Source organism: Poeciliopsis prolifica, unplaced genomic scaffold (genome assembly GCF_027474105.1).
Source record: "Poeciliopsis prolifica strain line A6 unplaced genomic scaffold, Auburn_PproV2 SCAFFOLD038, whole genome shotgun sequence".
Classification (NCBI taxonomy): Eukaryota; Metazoa; Chordata; class Actinopteri; order Cyprinodontiformes; family Poeciliidae; genus Poeciliopsis; species Poeciliopsis prolifica.
The window spans coordinates 3,540,554-3,556,542 of NW_026562413.1; the positions used below are offsets into that span (position 1 = coordinate 3,540,554).

General features: G+C 41.2%; 2 protein-coding genes and 1 non-coding gene across 5 annotated transcripts; 1 reads left to right on the forward strand and 2 right to left on the reverse strand.

The window, feature by feature from the left end:
• The first annotated feature begins 576 nt into the window (after nt 1–576).
• LOC129375105 (type-4 ice-structuring protein-like) lies at nt 577–6,111 on the forward strand. Of its 2 annotated transcripts, XM_055053936.1 has the most exons (6): nt 577–804; nt 4,137–4,233; nt 4,570–4,670; nt 5,060–5,128; nt 5,456–5,573; nt 5,805–6,111. In XM_055053936.1, the coding sequence occupies exons 4-6, from the start codon at nt 5,080–5,082 to the stop codon at nt 6,043–6,045; spliced, it is 408 nt and encodes a 135-aa protein (XP_054909911.1). In that variant the 5' UTR covers nt 577–804; nt 4,137–4,233; nt 4,570–4,670; nt 5,060–5,079; the 3' UTR covers nt 6,046–6,111. The 2 variants fall into 2 exon arrangements, 1 of the variants encoding a protein (XP_054909911.1); XR_008607599.1 differs by lacking the exons at nt 5,060–5,128; nt 5,805–6,111 and having other exon boundaries at nt 583–804; nt 5,456–5,550.
• Nucleotides 6,112–6,199: 88 nt separating this feature from the next.
• On the reverse strand, nt 6,200–15,603 carry LOC129375013 (polyadenylate-binding protein 1). 2 transcript variants are annotated; one of them, XM_055053789.1, is made up of 14 exons: nt 15,412–15,603; nt 12,471–12,664; nt 12,044–12,159; nt 10,637–10,776; nt 10,455–10,549; nt 8,886–9,023; nt 8,529–8,624; nt 8,078–8,444; nt 7,890–8,000; nt 7,656–7,801; nt 7,492–7,576; nt 7,242–7,372; nt 6,666–6,765; nt 6,200–6,585 (listed from the first exon to the last, which is right to left on the reverse strand). In XM_055053789.1, exons 2-13 carry the CDS (start codon nt 12,642–12,644, stop codon nt 6,673–6,675), a joined length of 1,692 nt encoding a protein of 563 aa, XP_054909764.1. In that variant the 5' UTR covers nt 12,645–12,664; nt 15,412–15,603; the 3' UTR covers nt 6,200–6,585; nt 6,666–6,672. The 2 variants fall into 2 exon arrangements, with proteins under 2 accessions (XP_054909764.1, XP_054909763.1); XM_055053788.1 differs by lacking the exon at nt 15,412–15,603 and adding an exon at nt 14,896–15,388.
• Nucleotides 8,697–8,833, reverse strand: LOC129375202 (small nucleolar RNA SNORA5). Its single transcript, XR_008607608.1, has one exon. It is a non-coding gene; the product is annotated as a small nucleolar RNA SNORA5 (small nucleolar RNA).
• Nucleotides 15,604–15,989: the final 386 nt, after the last annotated feature.

Consider the following 15,989-nt stretch of genomic DNA (forward strand, 5'->3'; position numbering starts at 1 on the left):
CATTTTGGGCCAAATTAAGATAATCAATGTTCTTACAGGGCTGCTTGTGCCAGAATATATTGACAAAACCTGCTAACAAAACTGTTAATATATAAATAAATTCTTAAAATTAAACTATATTGTAAAATCTTTTCAGTCCCTCCAGGATTTTGCAATTGTTTTTGTCGTTTTTTACAATACAAATCAAAGTGTCTGAGGTACTAATTTAGAAATGTTTGTGCTTATGTATGACTTTTTATTGCCCGCAGTATCAATATTATGAATTATAACTTCCCATCAACAAAGGCTGAAGCAGCTGTTCAGTAGAAGAAATACCGCCACCTGCTGGTGGGAGTAAGCAGTCACTTAAGATCCAATGTTTTTTGTTTTTTTTTTACATATTTTTCCCAAAAAAGCTGCATCAAATTCACAATTATGTATTAACTTGGAAAAACTGCAGGAATTTGTTTATTACAAGTTATTTTTATTTTGTTTTTACTGCACTATCATATTTGCACTGGAAACAAGACCACTGATTACTTAAGATTTCAAATGAATACAATTCAGTTTTGTTTAGGTCACAACAAATGTCACCTAGAGACAAACAATTCCAGCTCATGAGCAGTTGTGCATTTTCATGATATTTTATTTTTTCTTAAATTTTGTTGCCATACTTGTTTCAGTTATTTGAAATATGTATTTACTCAACTGATCTTTGTCGATCCTGGCACTCGACAAACAAACTGTGATCCAGTTCAATCCAGATCTTCTACTCCAATCATAGAGCCAAGTTGAAATCCTAGCATCAAAACAGTGGATTTTGGGGTAAGTTGAGCACTAATGCCAATTCATAAACAATTATGTCCTCCTGAATTAAGACTTACACCTTTAGAAATATGTTTCTCTCCAACCTCGACTTTAAAATCCAATATGGTTGCTTTAAGTGTATACGCACGCGGTTTTATTTACAGCCGGACATCGGAGCAGACTGTCCTTCCTTTGTTTTCCACATACATTGTGCGAGAAAGCATCGAAAGATTTTTATGTCAGGCTTGAGGAGAAACCTCGACTTTTGTGAATGTCGTTCTCATCCAACCGTCTTTGGTCGTTTTCAATGTTTTCCGCGGCCCCTGAACGCAGCACCAGAGAGTCGGAGGAAAATCTCAGGCCAAGAAATCTGAGCCTCCCCTTGTTCTCCTCTGGCAGCAACTGTGAACAACCTACAGTGTGGCTTCGCGGCTCCGCAGCCCGAAGCATGTGATTAAACTGGGAAACAAAGCAACATGGTTTTACTCCATAAAGGTCAAAAATACTACAGGTTTCTTCTGCAAACCAATAAAATCTGTCTGAAGCAACTGGAGGTAACTGTGGACCACCTACTAGAAGAGGAAACAGGACCTCCACTTGTGCTTCCTACAAAAAAGAAGAAAAAAAAAAAAAGATTACAACGTTCTGCATCTTGGGTAATTATTCATCCTCTCAGTGGTTTGGGGAGAGGCCCAGAAGAGGAACAAGAGATTAAATCTTCTCCAAGATGCTCCAACATTAAAGGAAAGATTTCAACTCAGCTCTTAACACAAAACATTTTAGGTTTAAAACGAAGAAGCTACATCTCTGTTGTAACTCATCCAGTTTTCTTCAGGGAGTTGTAATAGGTGTTGCAGTGGTCTGTGTAGCAGCAGACCTGGAAAGGCCTCTGACTGAAGTCACCCATATAGAGAATATTCGGGGTTGTCCATAATTGCAAGCACTCAATGGTGTTTAGTTGAGGTTATGTTCGGTAAATTCACAGAAAGTTGTGCGAGATTGTGGAAAGAAAAAGAGCAGTTTTCCTAAACATCCCACAAACGAAAAAATCTTAAACATGTGGGGTGCAAGCACTTTAAATTCAGGCAAAATGAATCGCTCTCAGAAGTCAGCGTGTTGATGAATAAAGTCCAGCTGTGTGTAATTGAATCATGACACACCTCTCAGATCTTTAACGGACATTTATTTCATTTTATTTATTACAAAATGTGAAATCAGTTAAGAGTTGTGAATACATTTGAAATATTAACGTAGATTTACTGGAGAAGAGAAACCAAGCGTCAGCCGATCGTACAACCCCATCAGAAATAAATCATCTTCCTGTTGACACTAAACAATCTGTGGAAAACAGGACAAAGTTTTCATCACAAACGGACGCTGGTCCTGTTTCCACACAATATATCAGGACTTATCTCAGCGTGATAAACCTTTATGCTTTTTCCGACACGTGTTTGCTTGTGAGTCTCTCCAGGTCAAAGATGAGTCCAGAGCCCGGGACAAACTCAAGCCCTGATTTTAACGTCTTGTCATGATGACACCAATATCTCAGCTGATATAACTGCATCTTGTAGTGCTATTTTTTTTTTTTTTTATTTCTGGTCTGACCACCTCTTTTCTGTTCACGCTTTAATCAGGTCAAGGCCGCCTCACATGCCTTGCATTACAACCGAGGAGATCCTTCTGTCTCCAGAGCTCTTTAGGAGCTAATGTTTTCAAGAGACAAAAACAGCCGAAGCCTTTTCCACTTCCAACGACACAGCCAGGCATGCAGGAGTGGTGGTGAGCAGCCCCCCCCCAAAGCCCCTACCCAGACCCCATGAATAATATCAGGCTGCAAACATGCTCCTCGTTCCCACATCTGGTTTCAATCAAAGCAGAAATCAGATTCTTGAAACTTCACCACATTTCTTTTTCTTTTCTCCCCCCCAACAGAAGAATAGGAGCTCAAGATGGTTGGGGTACTATAACAGCTTGCGCTGTGTGGGCCTTTCTCACATAATTTGATCTGAACACGAGTTGATTTTCTTTAAACCTGTAGCGTGAGTGGAGAACAGCCAACAGCAGCTATGGGACAGTAAAGATCGGTTTGTCGTAATTCAGATGTAAGAATCTTACATCAGAATCTGTGAGATTATTTTAACTGTAAACACTTTGTGGAAACCAAGAGGAGGCTGATGGATTTGTAAACGTCTGGTAGGTTAATTTGCAGTATTTGAGTTCAGTGGAAGCGTTTTTGGCAACGCTTTCCTGTGAGATCATCATGGGAAAATAATCAAAAGGAATCAGCCAAGATATGAAGATGAGGTTGTGGATTTCCAAAAGTCTGGTTCATCGCCGCGTTCAATTTCCAGATGTCTGAAGGTGTCATGATGATTTGTTTAAGTAACTCTAAACAAGTGTACACAGCATGGGGATGTCCAGCTATTACAACACTCCGAATGGAGGCGGCGTCTGTGTCCGAGAGATGAACATTTTTTGATGTGAACTTTGAGAATCAACACCCGAATAAAAAAGCATCTTGTGAAAACGCCACCTTAAAGCTGTGTGTGATAGATGAGCTATTCATTAAATTCACTGGTGACCTATTACTCAATTTCCTTATTGAAGCTATGAATCAATGATAAAAAAAAAGTATCTTCTTTGTGCCAAAAGGTCAAAAGTCTGCAAACCCATGCAATGGTTAAAGTGGAAAATGATCTGCAGCTGTTTACAACTGAATTAGGCCGCTATGGCCATAAGTCACCACAAGGGGGTTCTCCATCCCAATCTCTAAAGCTCTAAATGCTAGAGTATATATATATATATATATATATATATATATATATATATATATATATATATATATATATATATATATATATATATATATATATATAGTGACTAGTTTAGTCAACGAATTTATTCAGGTTTGACTTAACTTTTACTTCATTTTCTCCACAATCAATTCATTTTAGCACATTAATCTAAAAATATATATAAAAGGGTTTTTTCCAGAATTCAAATGTTTTCTGGTAAAAACATTTGAATTCAAAGTAGTTTTTCTTTTGTTTTGTAACCGAGCCAAGGGAACTTTACAGCTCGACAAAATCAACACAGCGTCAGAGAAGCACAAAATAAAAAACGAGATATTCTGTCACTTATCAGAGAAGTTTCCAAAGTGTCCGTACATTCTCCCTGATGATTCTGGGTTGAATTTAATCTAATATAAGATAAGACTTGTGCAGAATGTTACTCAGCACAGGGACTGCTGGACTTCTGGTCCATTTTGGCCGGGCTTGGCACACTTTGCAGGAAGAGTCAGAACTGAGAGTACCCAGTTTCCTCTTTATCCGTTTATGTCATCCAATCAGCTTCACAGGGCGAGGGAGCCGCATCGGGACGCCGCGATATAATAGGTGTGAGAGTCCAGCAGAGAGGCACCATCTGGTCCAAACACCAGCAGAACAGGTGAGTCTCACTTCTCCTCCTTTAACTTTTTGCTACTATGATACAAATATATATGTATAGATTTTTTCACGTTTAGGTGTTGCAGCAATGAAGATTTAAATTCCCCCATTCGGTCTCATTAGATATTTCTCAGAGCTTTTTGGAAAGAAGGATACATGTTCTCCTAAAGGAGCTGTGCAGGTTTAAAGCTAAAATCTATTTTGTGTGGGGGTTTTTTTTAATAGAACTTTTAGGGTCACACCATCAAACTCAAACAAAACATGGGAACCACAAACCTCTGCAAAACTTTTGTTTACAAGTTTGAGTAAGACGCGTCTCAAAATATTTGTCTTGCAGCTGTGAGGCAAGAAACCCGACGGACATTTCAGGGAGGTTTTGTCCGTGACTCGTCTGACTAAAGCCACAAGAATCTTTTCTTGACACAGGCTTGTCTAAAGGTAAACACTTAGTGTTGCTTTTAAATTTATACTTCCTGGAGGTTCACAGAGAACTTGCACAGTATTACAAATACAGCAGAAGATGGCTTCTTTATGCAACATGCAGACGCTTACAGACTTTACAGTTTGATATCAAAGCTGACCAAAATGTTCCCTTTCAGGTTAGCCAAGATTACCAACATGATTTAAATGCCAGAATAATTCAACATTAGAAGTTCCTTAGCATTTGGTAAACTGACTCAAAACAGGAACGTTTTAATCTGATTTCATGTCTGTGAGGAATTAAATGTTTTTTGTGGTTTCACCCAAAGGCGTGTATACAGTTATTTGTTGCTAAAACCGCAGACATGCTATTCTAATTTATGGTGTTTGGGTTTTTTTAATTCTAGGTCTAATCAAATCAGCAGCCATGAAACAGTTTCAGGTTGCAGTCCTCCTTGCTCTTACTCTGACACATGGTAAATATCAGTTTTTCATATTTAGAAATACTTCGCCCTCCATATTTATTGGCACTACTGTTAAAGATGTGGTTAAATCAAAGTCAAGAAATAGCAACATAATTCTTCTGAAACAAATGTGAGCATCCCTGGGGTGAAGCTATTTTGTGCAGGTTCATTAGTGACAGATGATTCAACTGCTTTTCAAAAACTGAAACACAGTTCTTTTGGGGGGTTTTCTAACCAAAATGTGCTTTTGGGGAGTGTGAGTAGCTGAAGGACGATGCAAAATAAAGAGGGGACATTGATAAAAAAATAAAAGTCTTACTTTCTGGCTCTCTTCTGCAGGAAGCTTTGCTGAAGATGGAGTCAGTCGGATGAGACAGTACATCGAGAACATGAAGGCTAAAATCAGTCAAGACATTCATGAGTTTGTGAACAAGCCAGAGCTGAAGGAACACACCGAGTGAGTAAAAACAATCCGACCCGTCACCTCATAACTTATGCCAAATACTGAACGTGTTAGATTTGCATTTAATCTGTTGAACATTATTATTCCTCCCTGAACCAAAATGTAAGACAGGCGCAGATCTTCTTTGCGAGTGATCACTAATTTACCTGGGACACATTTCTTCATTCGTTGTGCGATAATTAAGCTCCGGCAAACCGCAAAAATGATGCTCTGTTCATGTCTCAGGTTGTTCGTGGAGGACAAACAAACGGAGCTTGAGCTCCTGGGCGTGAAGATCCAGGATCAGCTGCGGGACATGGAGGATGGTTTCAAACCCCTGACTGAAACCATGAAGGACAAAGTGGACCCGTTAATCGCCGGCGTGCAGCAAAAGATGGAGTCCGTCCTGCAGATGCTGGAGGAGCACGTCAACCACAGCAGGCAAAAAAACCCGACTGATCAACACCTTTCTCATCACAGGCGTTGAATTGTATCAGGCACATTTATGATCCTATTGACACATTTAAAACTATTAAAAAAGTATGAAACATTACTTCTACATGTGTATTTTGTGGATTCTATTAACGATTTCTCTGATCTGCTTCGCAAAACGGGGAAGACAAGAGAACATAGCAGGTGGATTACTTTAGAACTTTTATTCAAGCAAGCAAAAAGTAAAGGGAACTTTCACAATAACAGGCTTCGGAAGCTCAAACGTTCAAACATTTAAAAGGGGTAAAATAGCAGAAAAGAATGCTTCCACTTACATTTCTCGTATATTTCTCCTCTAAAATGTCTCAAACTGATTATTTTTTGTTTTTAGGTTTTTTTTTCCTCTTTTTTTGCTTTTTTTTTTAGCTCGGAAAAGCAGGCCTGGTGTTACAGGACTGGCTGGAGACTTGTTTCCATCGTTTGCTTTTTTTTTTAAACTTTGTATTTAACATCTTTTACTTTGTTTTGCTTATTTTTTAAACATTTTTTTTTTAAACCCTTCTGTGCGTGACGCTCGTCTCAAGGCTGCCGTCTCCTGTGGAGGAGGGAGAACGATTTGCAGTTAGACCCATAAAGCGTTCAGCATGAGAGCAGCGACAAATCTTAGACGTGTACCTTGGGCTCAAACACTTGGGACAACAGCTGAGTTAGTCACAGTCTTCTGAGCGGCCTCCTTGGCCTGATGCGCCTGCAGCACAGCCACAGCCTCATCCACCTGCACAGATATTTGTGTTTGACATCAGTGAAACCCCAGCAGCACGATCCTATTTTATAGAGTGACTTATATGTAGCAACACAAACGTAATTGTAAACTTTTTTCCAGTTTTTCCTATTATTTTCCTTCAAGTTGATACTTTAACTCAACCTCTGTATTGTAGCTCTGGCTGGATGTTTAAACTAGTTGAGCTGCTGGAAGATAAACTTGCCGCCGTCTTTTACATGTTTTCTTCCAGGTCGTATTTAGACTTCAAGAAAACAGAAGCCCATAAAAACTATGCATCTTCTGTGTTGCTACGTCAAGTAAAATCGTAACAAAATCCATAAAGAATTTGTGCCTTAAAAGTAGGACGAAATTAAACTTTCTTAAAGGAAATTAATACTTTTGCAACTCTCATATTTATGATGATTATGTCACAGCAGTGAAGTTCTGTTGAAAACAGCTGTTTGTATCAGAAAACCTATGCAGTTTACCTTGGAGCGGAGAGACTCTGGGGACTCCAGCATGTGAAGCAGCTCTGAGTTGTCGATCTCCAGCAGCATGCCAGTAATCTTGCCTGCCAGGCTGGCATGCATGTTCTGGATCAGTGGGAACAGACGCTCACCTATGAGAGAGACGGAGAGGGTTTAGAAACAAAGGCCATTAACCCCCGGTGATACTCTGGGACGTGTTTAGCACGTAGAAACGACAGCATCCGCTTTGAATGCCGTCAGTAAAGCCCACCCAGCATCTGCTTCTGTTCCTGCGGCGGAGCGGCGGCCAGCATGGAGGCGGTCAGAGGCTCCTGTCCCTGAACATGGACCGCAGGCTGAGTGGTGAGAGACACACGGTTATCACAGGCATAGCTGTACTCTCCACTGTCACTACAGAGATGGCAGCAGCCTTACCTGCTGCAGATTGACCTGTGGCTGGGAGGAGATGTGCTGCTGAGGGTTGCGGACTCCTGCGGCGTACTTGTACTGAGGAACTCCACGCACTGGAGCAGTTGTTGCTGTGGCTGCGGCAGGCGGTCGGGGAGCCACGGTCTGAGTAGCTGCAGGAGGAGCCAAACAGAGAGAATCAGTAAGATACTGAACATGAGCAGAAATATTACCAAACGGGTTTGTGCCGACTAGACTGACCGACGCGTTGGGTGGACATCATGCGAGGGACCTGATTTGTGGGCCGCAAGGTGCTGAAGGTCTGAGGGCGTGGCGCTGACGCACGCATGGCACCGGTCATGTTCTGAAAGTCTGAGAGACACAACCACGATTAGCGAACCGTGAGACAGACAATCGGGCCCAGGTAAGGTTTTTTTGAAAACGCTCACGTTGAGGTCGGACCCCCTGGGTCGTCCAGCGTGGGCTCGGCCGCAGCTGAGCCATCTGGCCCGCAGCGGGGTAGTAGGCGGCGCGGTTCTGTGCCTGAGGTATGGCAGCCATGAAGTAGCCAGAGGGCGGGGCCGGCTGATAGGGGTTGATGACGGGATTTGGCACGGCGCGGACGCTGGCCATGCGCTGCATGTACTGGTTGGTCAGGTGGGCTTGGCGCTCCTCTTTCCTCTGAGCCAGAGCCACGTACAGCGGCTTGGTGGCCACGATGCGCCCGTTCATCTCTGTCACGGCTTTGGTCGCCTCCTCCGGGGACGAGAAGCAGACAAAACCGAAGCCTTTGCTGCGGCCGCCTTCCATCATGACCTAGTAGAGAAAGAATCAAACGTGAATCTCCGGAAGAGATCCTCAGCTCATTTCAGTTTTGAGGAGAAAGGTTAAAGGTCGAACCTTGGCACTGGTTATGGTGCCGAATGGGGAGAACTCCTTCCGCAGGCGTTCATCATCAATCCCATCATCAAGGTTTTTAACATACAAGTTGACACCCTGTCAATAAAAGCAAATATTTTGAAAACAAAAGCAGTTCAGCAATAATAAACAACAGGTTGAATGTAAAATTCCTGTCTGCAGCACATCTTTGTCCCCAAAACCCAAGGTAAAGGGAAGTGGGGCCCATGAGCTGAAGAGTTGCTGTTGCAGCCATTTTGGCCAGTGGACCCAACTGCAGAGGGAGCACTGAATTTGACAAAGCTGCAGTTTCTTTCCGTGAGTAAGACGGCATCTGATCCTGGAAGTGTTTATGCTCACCTGGTAGCGAGTCATACGGTCTTGTTTCATCTGCTCAAATTTGCGCTTCAGCTCCGTCTGTCGTTCCACCTTTTTCTGAGCGCGGCCGACGTAGATGGGCTTCCCATTCAGGTCCTTTCCGTTCATTTCATCCACTGCCTGATATTAGAAAAAATGTGGCAAAAATTACATAAAAAAAAAAAAGGATCCAGCTGCGTGCGGTTACTATACCATGTTCCAAATTATTATGCATAATTGGATTTAAATGTCACAAAGATTTTATTTTTTGTTGTGCTATTAAATTTATAGAGGGTATTGTGTGAAAGGTATGAAAACATTTCATATTTAATGAAAGCTGAAGCGATATCATTGTACCGTGAAGAGATTTGTAGCTGGTTCAGAACAAAGATGGGTTTGTACAGATAAAGGCATAATGAGGAAGGTTTCTATTAGACAAGTTCATCGGATTAAGAGAGCTGTTGTTTAAATGCCCTTACAAAACAGCAAACAGTTATTTGATCTGCTGGAGCCTCTGGAACCTCAAGGTGGAGGATCCTCCAGAGGCTTGCGGCGCATGAACCGACTATTTGGCCACCCCTAACCAGAGATCACAAGCAGAAACGGTTGCAGAGGGCCCAAGTGTAATGAAGATTCATTTTCAAACAGACTTGTTCACTGATGACTGCTGTGCAACCCTGGATGGTCCAGATGGACGCAGTAGTGGATTGGTGGTGGATGGCCACCACGTCCCAACAGGGTTGTGACGTCAGCAAGGAGGAGGCGGAGTCATTTTTTGAGCCAAAATTATGGGGAGAGAATCATTTTGGACGGCCCCTTCAGAGTCCCTGAAGGTGTGAAAATGACCTCAGCAAAGTATATGGACTTTCTGACTGATCACTTTCTTTCATGGTTCAAAAAGAAGATCCGTACCTTCAGTAGCAAAATCATGCATGACAATGCACCATCTCATGCTGCAAGGAATACCACTGTGTCATTGGCTGCTATGGGCATAAAAGGGGAGAAACTCATGGTGTGGTCACCATCCTCCTCTGACCTCTGACCCTATTGAGAACCTTTGGAGTTTCCTCAAGCAGAAGATCTGAGGGTGGAATGCAGCTCATATCAAAACAGCAGCTCTGGGGAGATATTCTGCAGAAACTATCCACAAACTCACAAGTTCAATGGATGCAAGAATTGTGCAGGTGATATCAAAGGACTCCTGTGTTAACATGTAACTGTGATTGTCGAGATGTTTTTGATTGAAATGTACATGATTTTGATTTTAGTACATGTGACCACTTAATGCTGCACATTTAAAAAATGACTGCAGTTCTTTCCATAAAATGTTTAGAAAATTGGCTGTGCATAATAATTTGGAACAGTGTATTTTGAGTTTTCTGTTTTTGGAAAAAATGCTGGTCTCATGGGGAGCTTTTTTCAGTAATGTTTGATTTATAATTTTCAAGTCATAGTTCATGACTTGAAAATTAGACTGACCATCATTGGCATCAACCATTTAAGAAAATATCACTTGCATAATAATTTGGAACGCGGTATAAAAACAAGAGTCGTGTTTGTCTCAAGTCAAACCTTCTGCGCGTCTTCGTGTCTTTCAAAGCTGACGAAGCCAAAGCCTCTGGACTTTCCGCTGTCATCTGTCATGACCCGGGTACTCAGCGCATTTCCTGAGCAGCAAACGCAATAAGGTTGTCGACCAAAACTCCTGTATTCTCAGTAGCATCTTCAAAGAGCAGTTAGAAAACTGGACTGACCGTATTTACTGAAGAGCTCTCTCAATTTCTCGTCGTCCATATCGTCACCAAAGTTTTTGATGTAAACATTAGTAAACTCTTTTGCCCGGGCGCCCAACTCAGCCTCGCGCTCCTTACGAGATTTGAAACGGCCAACGAACCTATGGGGGGGGAAAAATATATTTAGAGGAACTAACTAAATGTTGGTCTGTTGATGAAATTAAATCATATTTCCAACATAGTGGAATCAAGACAGTTGTCTCTCGACCGCCTGCTTTTTGTGGTCAATAAAGCTCCTGGCACAGTTCTGGCTGAATATTTACAAACAGGACTGAAACCAAAGAACACTGTACCAGCTGTGAAGCATGGTAGTGGCAGCGGTATGCTGAGGGTCCATGGCTCTGGTTGGAATAATGAGGACAATATTCAAACCTCCTTTCCATTTTGCCTTAAAAATGAGTGATCAAAAGAGACGGAAATTCAAACATGGATCAAACTAATCCAGGAATGGATTAAGGAGACTAAAATTAGGAAAAGTAGGAATAAAATCAGTCTAGACAAGTGTAGAAATGTATGGACTGAGAATCACTTTCTCTGAATAAATTAGTGGCTAATTTTTGGGTTGACTGACAACTCAAAATTATTTTTCCTCAGAAACATTTGTATTTATTCTGTACCACTAAGTAAGTGATAGAATTAAAGCAGGTAGACTAAAATTAATTCAGGCTTCTGCACATTAACAAACTCAAGCAACTAGTCAGTCAAATGGACTGAAAAAACTGAAAAGGGCAGCAGAGAGACAACAAATTTTATAAATAAATGGATCCCATTTATAAAGTGCCATTTCCAGCATTACAAAATTAAAGCATGTTATTATTTATGCATCAATGAACAAAAAGGCAGAGTATTCAGAATATTAAATGTGATGAAGCTGAACTGGGTGTAAACAGAAACAGGTCTCAGTTCTGTCAAAATAATCTATTTCTGTTCTACCTTTCAGTGTTTTAAATGTATAAATGACTAAAATACGGGTTTTTTTAATTATGTAATTGTTGTCTTTTAATTTTTTATTCCACAGAACTCTGGTGGCTTGTTTTAAAATAGCTTCATGAGTAAAGTTAATCTGACTTGCTTTGAAAGTTTGTCGTGCTACATTTTGTTCATTTGAAAATTCCCATACCTGAAATTATTTTTGGCTTTTAAACCCAAACATGATCTGATAAACATTTAGAACCTGGTTTAATATGGAGCAGTCAAACCGATTATGCGCCATGATTAGTTTTAAAGAGGAGCAGAGACGGAGCCAGGCAATGACGGGAGCTGAACAGACTCCCAGTTCTCCCAATGAGAGCGAGTCACAGCCAGGATTGTGCCAGAAGCTTGTTGATGTCTCCAAAAGTTCAGAGCCACTTAAAAACATCCACTTACACTTTTCTGTCATTGAGCAGCATGCCGTTCATTTTTTCAATGGCTCGTTCAGCAGCTTCCTGAGTCTCAAAATGCACAAAGCCGTAGCCTTTAGAGCCATTCTCATCACAAACCACCTGAGACAGAGAGGACATGTGCTGCTTGAAGTTACACACATATACACACACATGCTGAAACAAACATGAACCAGTTAGAGCACACCTGGCAACATCAGTCATGGCCACCATGAGCACCAACCTTTTCTCTTTACACCATTTTACCATACCAGAGTAAAAAGCAACATTCTGATGCGTTAGTGTTGTGATTGAGTATTAACTTGAAATCTAGAAAACACTCACATCAAACAGCTTCATGGCTGAACATGACCAGCTGAAAACGTGGCATGCTACAACCAGAGAGACACTAAACAAAGAAAGCGACGCTTTACCTTGCAGGACAGGATGTTCCCGAAAGCAGAGAAGGTGTCATAAAGAGCCTTGTTGTCAATCGACTTGTCAAGATTCTTGATGAAGATGTTTCCCACGCCACTTTTTCTCAGAGACGGATCACGCTGCGACCACATGATGCGTACAGGCCGCCCTTTGATCACGTCGAAGTTCATGGTGTCTAAAGCGCGCTCAGCTAAAAGAGGACACAGATATTTTACTCATTTGACACTTAATATACACTGCATGAACTAGTCACTGATGCAATGTTAAATTCAGAAAAGAAAGCGTTAACGTGTGGTAGGGAATGTTTCTACTTCCAAACTGATCTGAAAAACAAGTTTTAAAGATTTAATAAGTTTTGACAGAACTCAAATATGCTCAAGGAACAACAACTTGTCCTAATCTGTTTGTTAGGCGTGCCACTGGCCTCTTTTCCCCCCTCTTAGAAATTTCACAAAAATGACAGAAAACAAGCTTAACAGTTGCGTCAAGGGCTTAACTAAAACTGCGACTAGAGCAAATATTTCAACACGAAAAAGAGGGAGCGGTAGTTTAAAACTTCTCTGGTCAGCCTAACTCATCAGACTGCAGGCTGGAAATATTTTGCTTACTCGTTTCCATTTTACAGCATTCTGGCAATCACATGACGCAGTTTAATTTGGACTTACTTGAAGCTTTATTTCCGTATCTCAAAATATGACATCCGGTTGTGATCCCTTATAATTAAGCCCACAGCGAGGTCAAGGTTATAACCTGTACATCCCCATTGCACTCCTCAGCTGACACTATTTGCTAACATGTAGCATTAAAATCAGAAATCCCCTTGAAATGCTTATACAAAATGCCGATGAGGGAAAATTGCCAACTCTCAAATAACATCAACATCCTTTGTTTGGCACAGTTCGACCAGACCCAACAGCATTGCATCACGTTACCGCCGACCTCCGGCCAGGGTTCACAGCGCTCTGTGGTCCTCAACGCACACTGCCCTGCATGTTTTAGATGTTTCCATTCAGCACACCTGATTTTGATTGGTTAAAGCAGGGAAATATGTGACACACTGATAGCCTAGCTAAAAACAAGGCCAAAATCCGTCAAACTGAACTGTTGTGGATTTCTAGTTATCCAACCACAACATTTGGAAATTATTCTACTTTTCCTAATTTTCTTTTATTAAAACTGTGTTTGTTGAAGTGTTTCCATTTCTATTCTTTTTTTTTTTTAAAGAACAAAAAAAGTGCCTTACTTTAACGTTTTGGCTGAGAAAACTGGGCACCTGTCTTTTGAATTTTGCACCCAGGAGAGCAGGGTTGTGGGTGTTAATATTTCAAACATTTATTTCATGTTTGTATGAAGCATAAAAGAATGCCAAATTTATAATTTACAAAATAATGCGATGTCATCCAATCTAGCAGCGCTGGCATTAAGTCATTTATTCAGCGAGTTTTAAATGATTTAGGTCAATAAAAATGCTTACAAACCAAACTTTTTGATTTTGTTTTACCTGCTCAATAATAATCTAAACACACACAATGAAATGAACTGAGTAATCAGGGGTGTTTTTTTTTTTTTTCTGAAAAATAATCTATTCATCATTGTGGAGCAGAATTTTTTCTATTTGCCTTACTAAACAAATCATTGTTTATTGTTGTGGTCTGAATTTCTTTTAGTCTATTCCCAGCTACAAGAACGGGACAAAAATAAATGAATCAACTGTAGACATTTTTGGATTCCCCATGCTCTCAACTACCTGTGGTCATAGATTTAAATACATTTTAAAACCTGATCAAATGTAATAGTTCTCTATACTATTTATACCGACTCATTCTTACGTTAATTTGCCCCTGAAAGAGTTTATTGTACTCGAGCGTTGTTTAAAAACTTCAAGTCTTCCCGTGGTAGATTACACGGAATCAATTTTAACAGCTCTGTGTGAAAACACAGGCACGGGGAGCAAAAGGGCAAAACAGGCGCACCCTCTTATCACCAACATGCAGAAAATGCTTTCTTAAAGAGCACACATCAAACCCCTATGAAAAAAATGACTTGTTTTAGTGAAGCAGCAGTGACATTTTTACCCTTTTTTTCATACAGACAGAAGTCCATTCAACAACTTAAAACTGCTGGCAATCACTTTGTGAGGATTGGAAGGTAAATTTGTCAGCACTACAGTTGGGGTGCTGCCCGGACAGGACAGATAAAGAGCCCTTTTTGGCAGCCAGCAGGGTCCCCTTCACTTTGCTGAGGTGGGCAGGGCAGGCAGGATGTGGCGCTGCTCTGCTACGCCAGTGGACCAGAGCCCACCGCAGTCACATGTAGTTCACACCGCCTGGCCCCCTCTCTCTGACTGACAGCCCCTTTAAAGCACATGACTGCATTTATTAAGACATTTTTATCTGAATGGTTTAGTCAGATCCGACTTACCGTCCGCCGGCTGTTGGAAATTGACATAGGCGTATCCGAGGGAACGCCGGGTGATCATGTCCCTACAGACCCGAATCGAGAGGATGGCTCCGGCTGGGCTGAATTTCTCATACAGCATGGCCTCGGTCACATCTGGATGCAGGTCCCCGACATACAGGGAGGCCATGGGATAACTGGGAGCGCTGGGGTTCATCCTTGTTTCTCTCCTCCTCGAGACTAGCGGTTATAAACGGACTACGCTTGAGTTTGTTAACGGGAAAGAAGACGGGGGGGCGGTGGGGTGGAAAGTTGCTAACGGTCGGTATCGTCGGTAGGACCTTTGATGCCGAATTGTAAACGTTATACAACCGTTAACTTGTCAGTTGGGAGTCAAAACGTCTAATTCAAGTGTTTTAAAACGACACAACGTCGACTTCAGTTCGAGTTAATAGACCCTTTAAAATTTGACAAACGAAAAAGGGGGGGGGAAAGCTAACGAATGAAAAAAAAAAAAATCCGACACGTTGGGTACGTTACCGTCAGTCCTCGACCGTCTTTACTCCCTCTTCACTGACTTGTTACAAAAAGAAAGAAAAAGATTTTTTATATATATTTTTTTTATGTTTTGAAATTTTTTTTGTATTTTTATTTTTTTTTATAGAATGTGTGATGAGCGAGCTCAGAGCACACACGCACTCACACAGCACTGACAGCCGGGGTTGAAGGGAAGGAAGCGGAGGGGAGGCTGTTTGACTATATATCGACGTTTGCGTCACACAAATGGACCAATCATCACGCAGTATCGCAGAGGAGGAAAGGGGCGTTATCCAGGAGGGTCGGCACGATGATGATGGTGGCGGAATCCTGAAAAACGTGTTTAAAGGGCGAATACTAACTTACCGTTACGCCAACACTGACCTGGTGTAAACTGAAACTGAATAAATGATTGAATACTTATCGGTTCTTTGTGAATGTCAACTAATACATAATCTCCCAAATGTTTAGAGGACTTAAAACTATTCATTTCGGAACCTCTCATTCTATTTCAAGTCTTTTTTTTTTATAAACCAAGACCTAAGACTCTAATCTCAAATTTGAATGAAGATTGAGTCAAC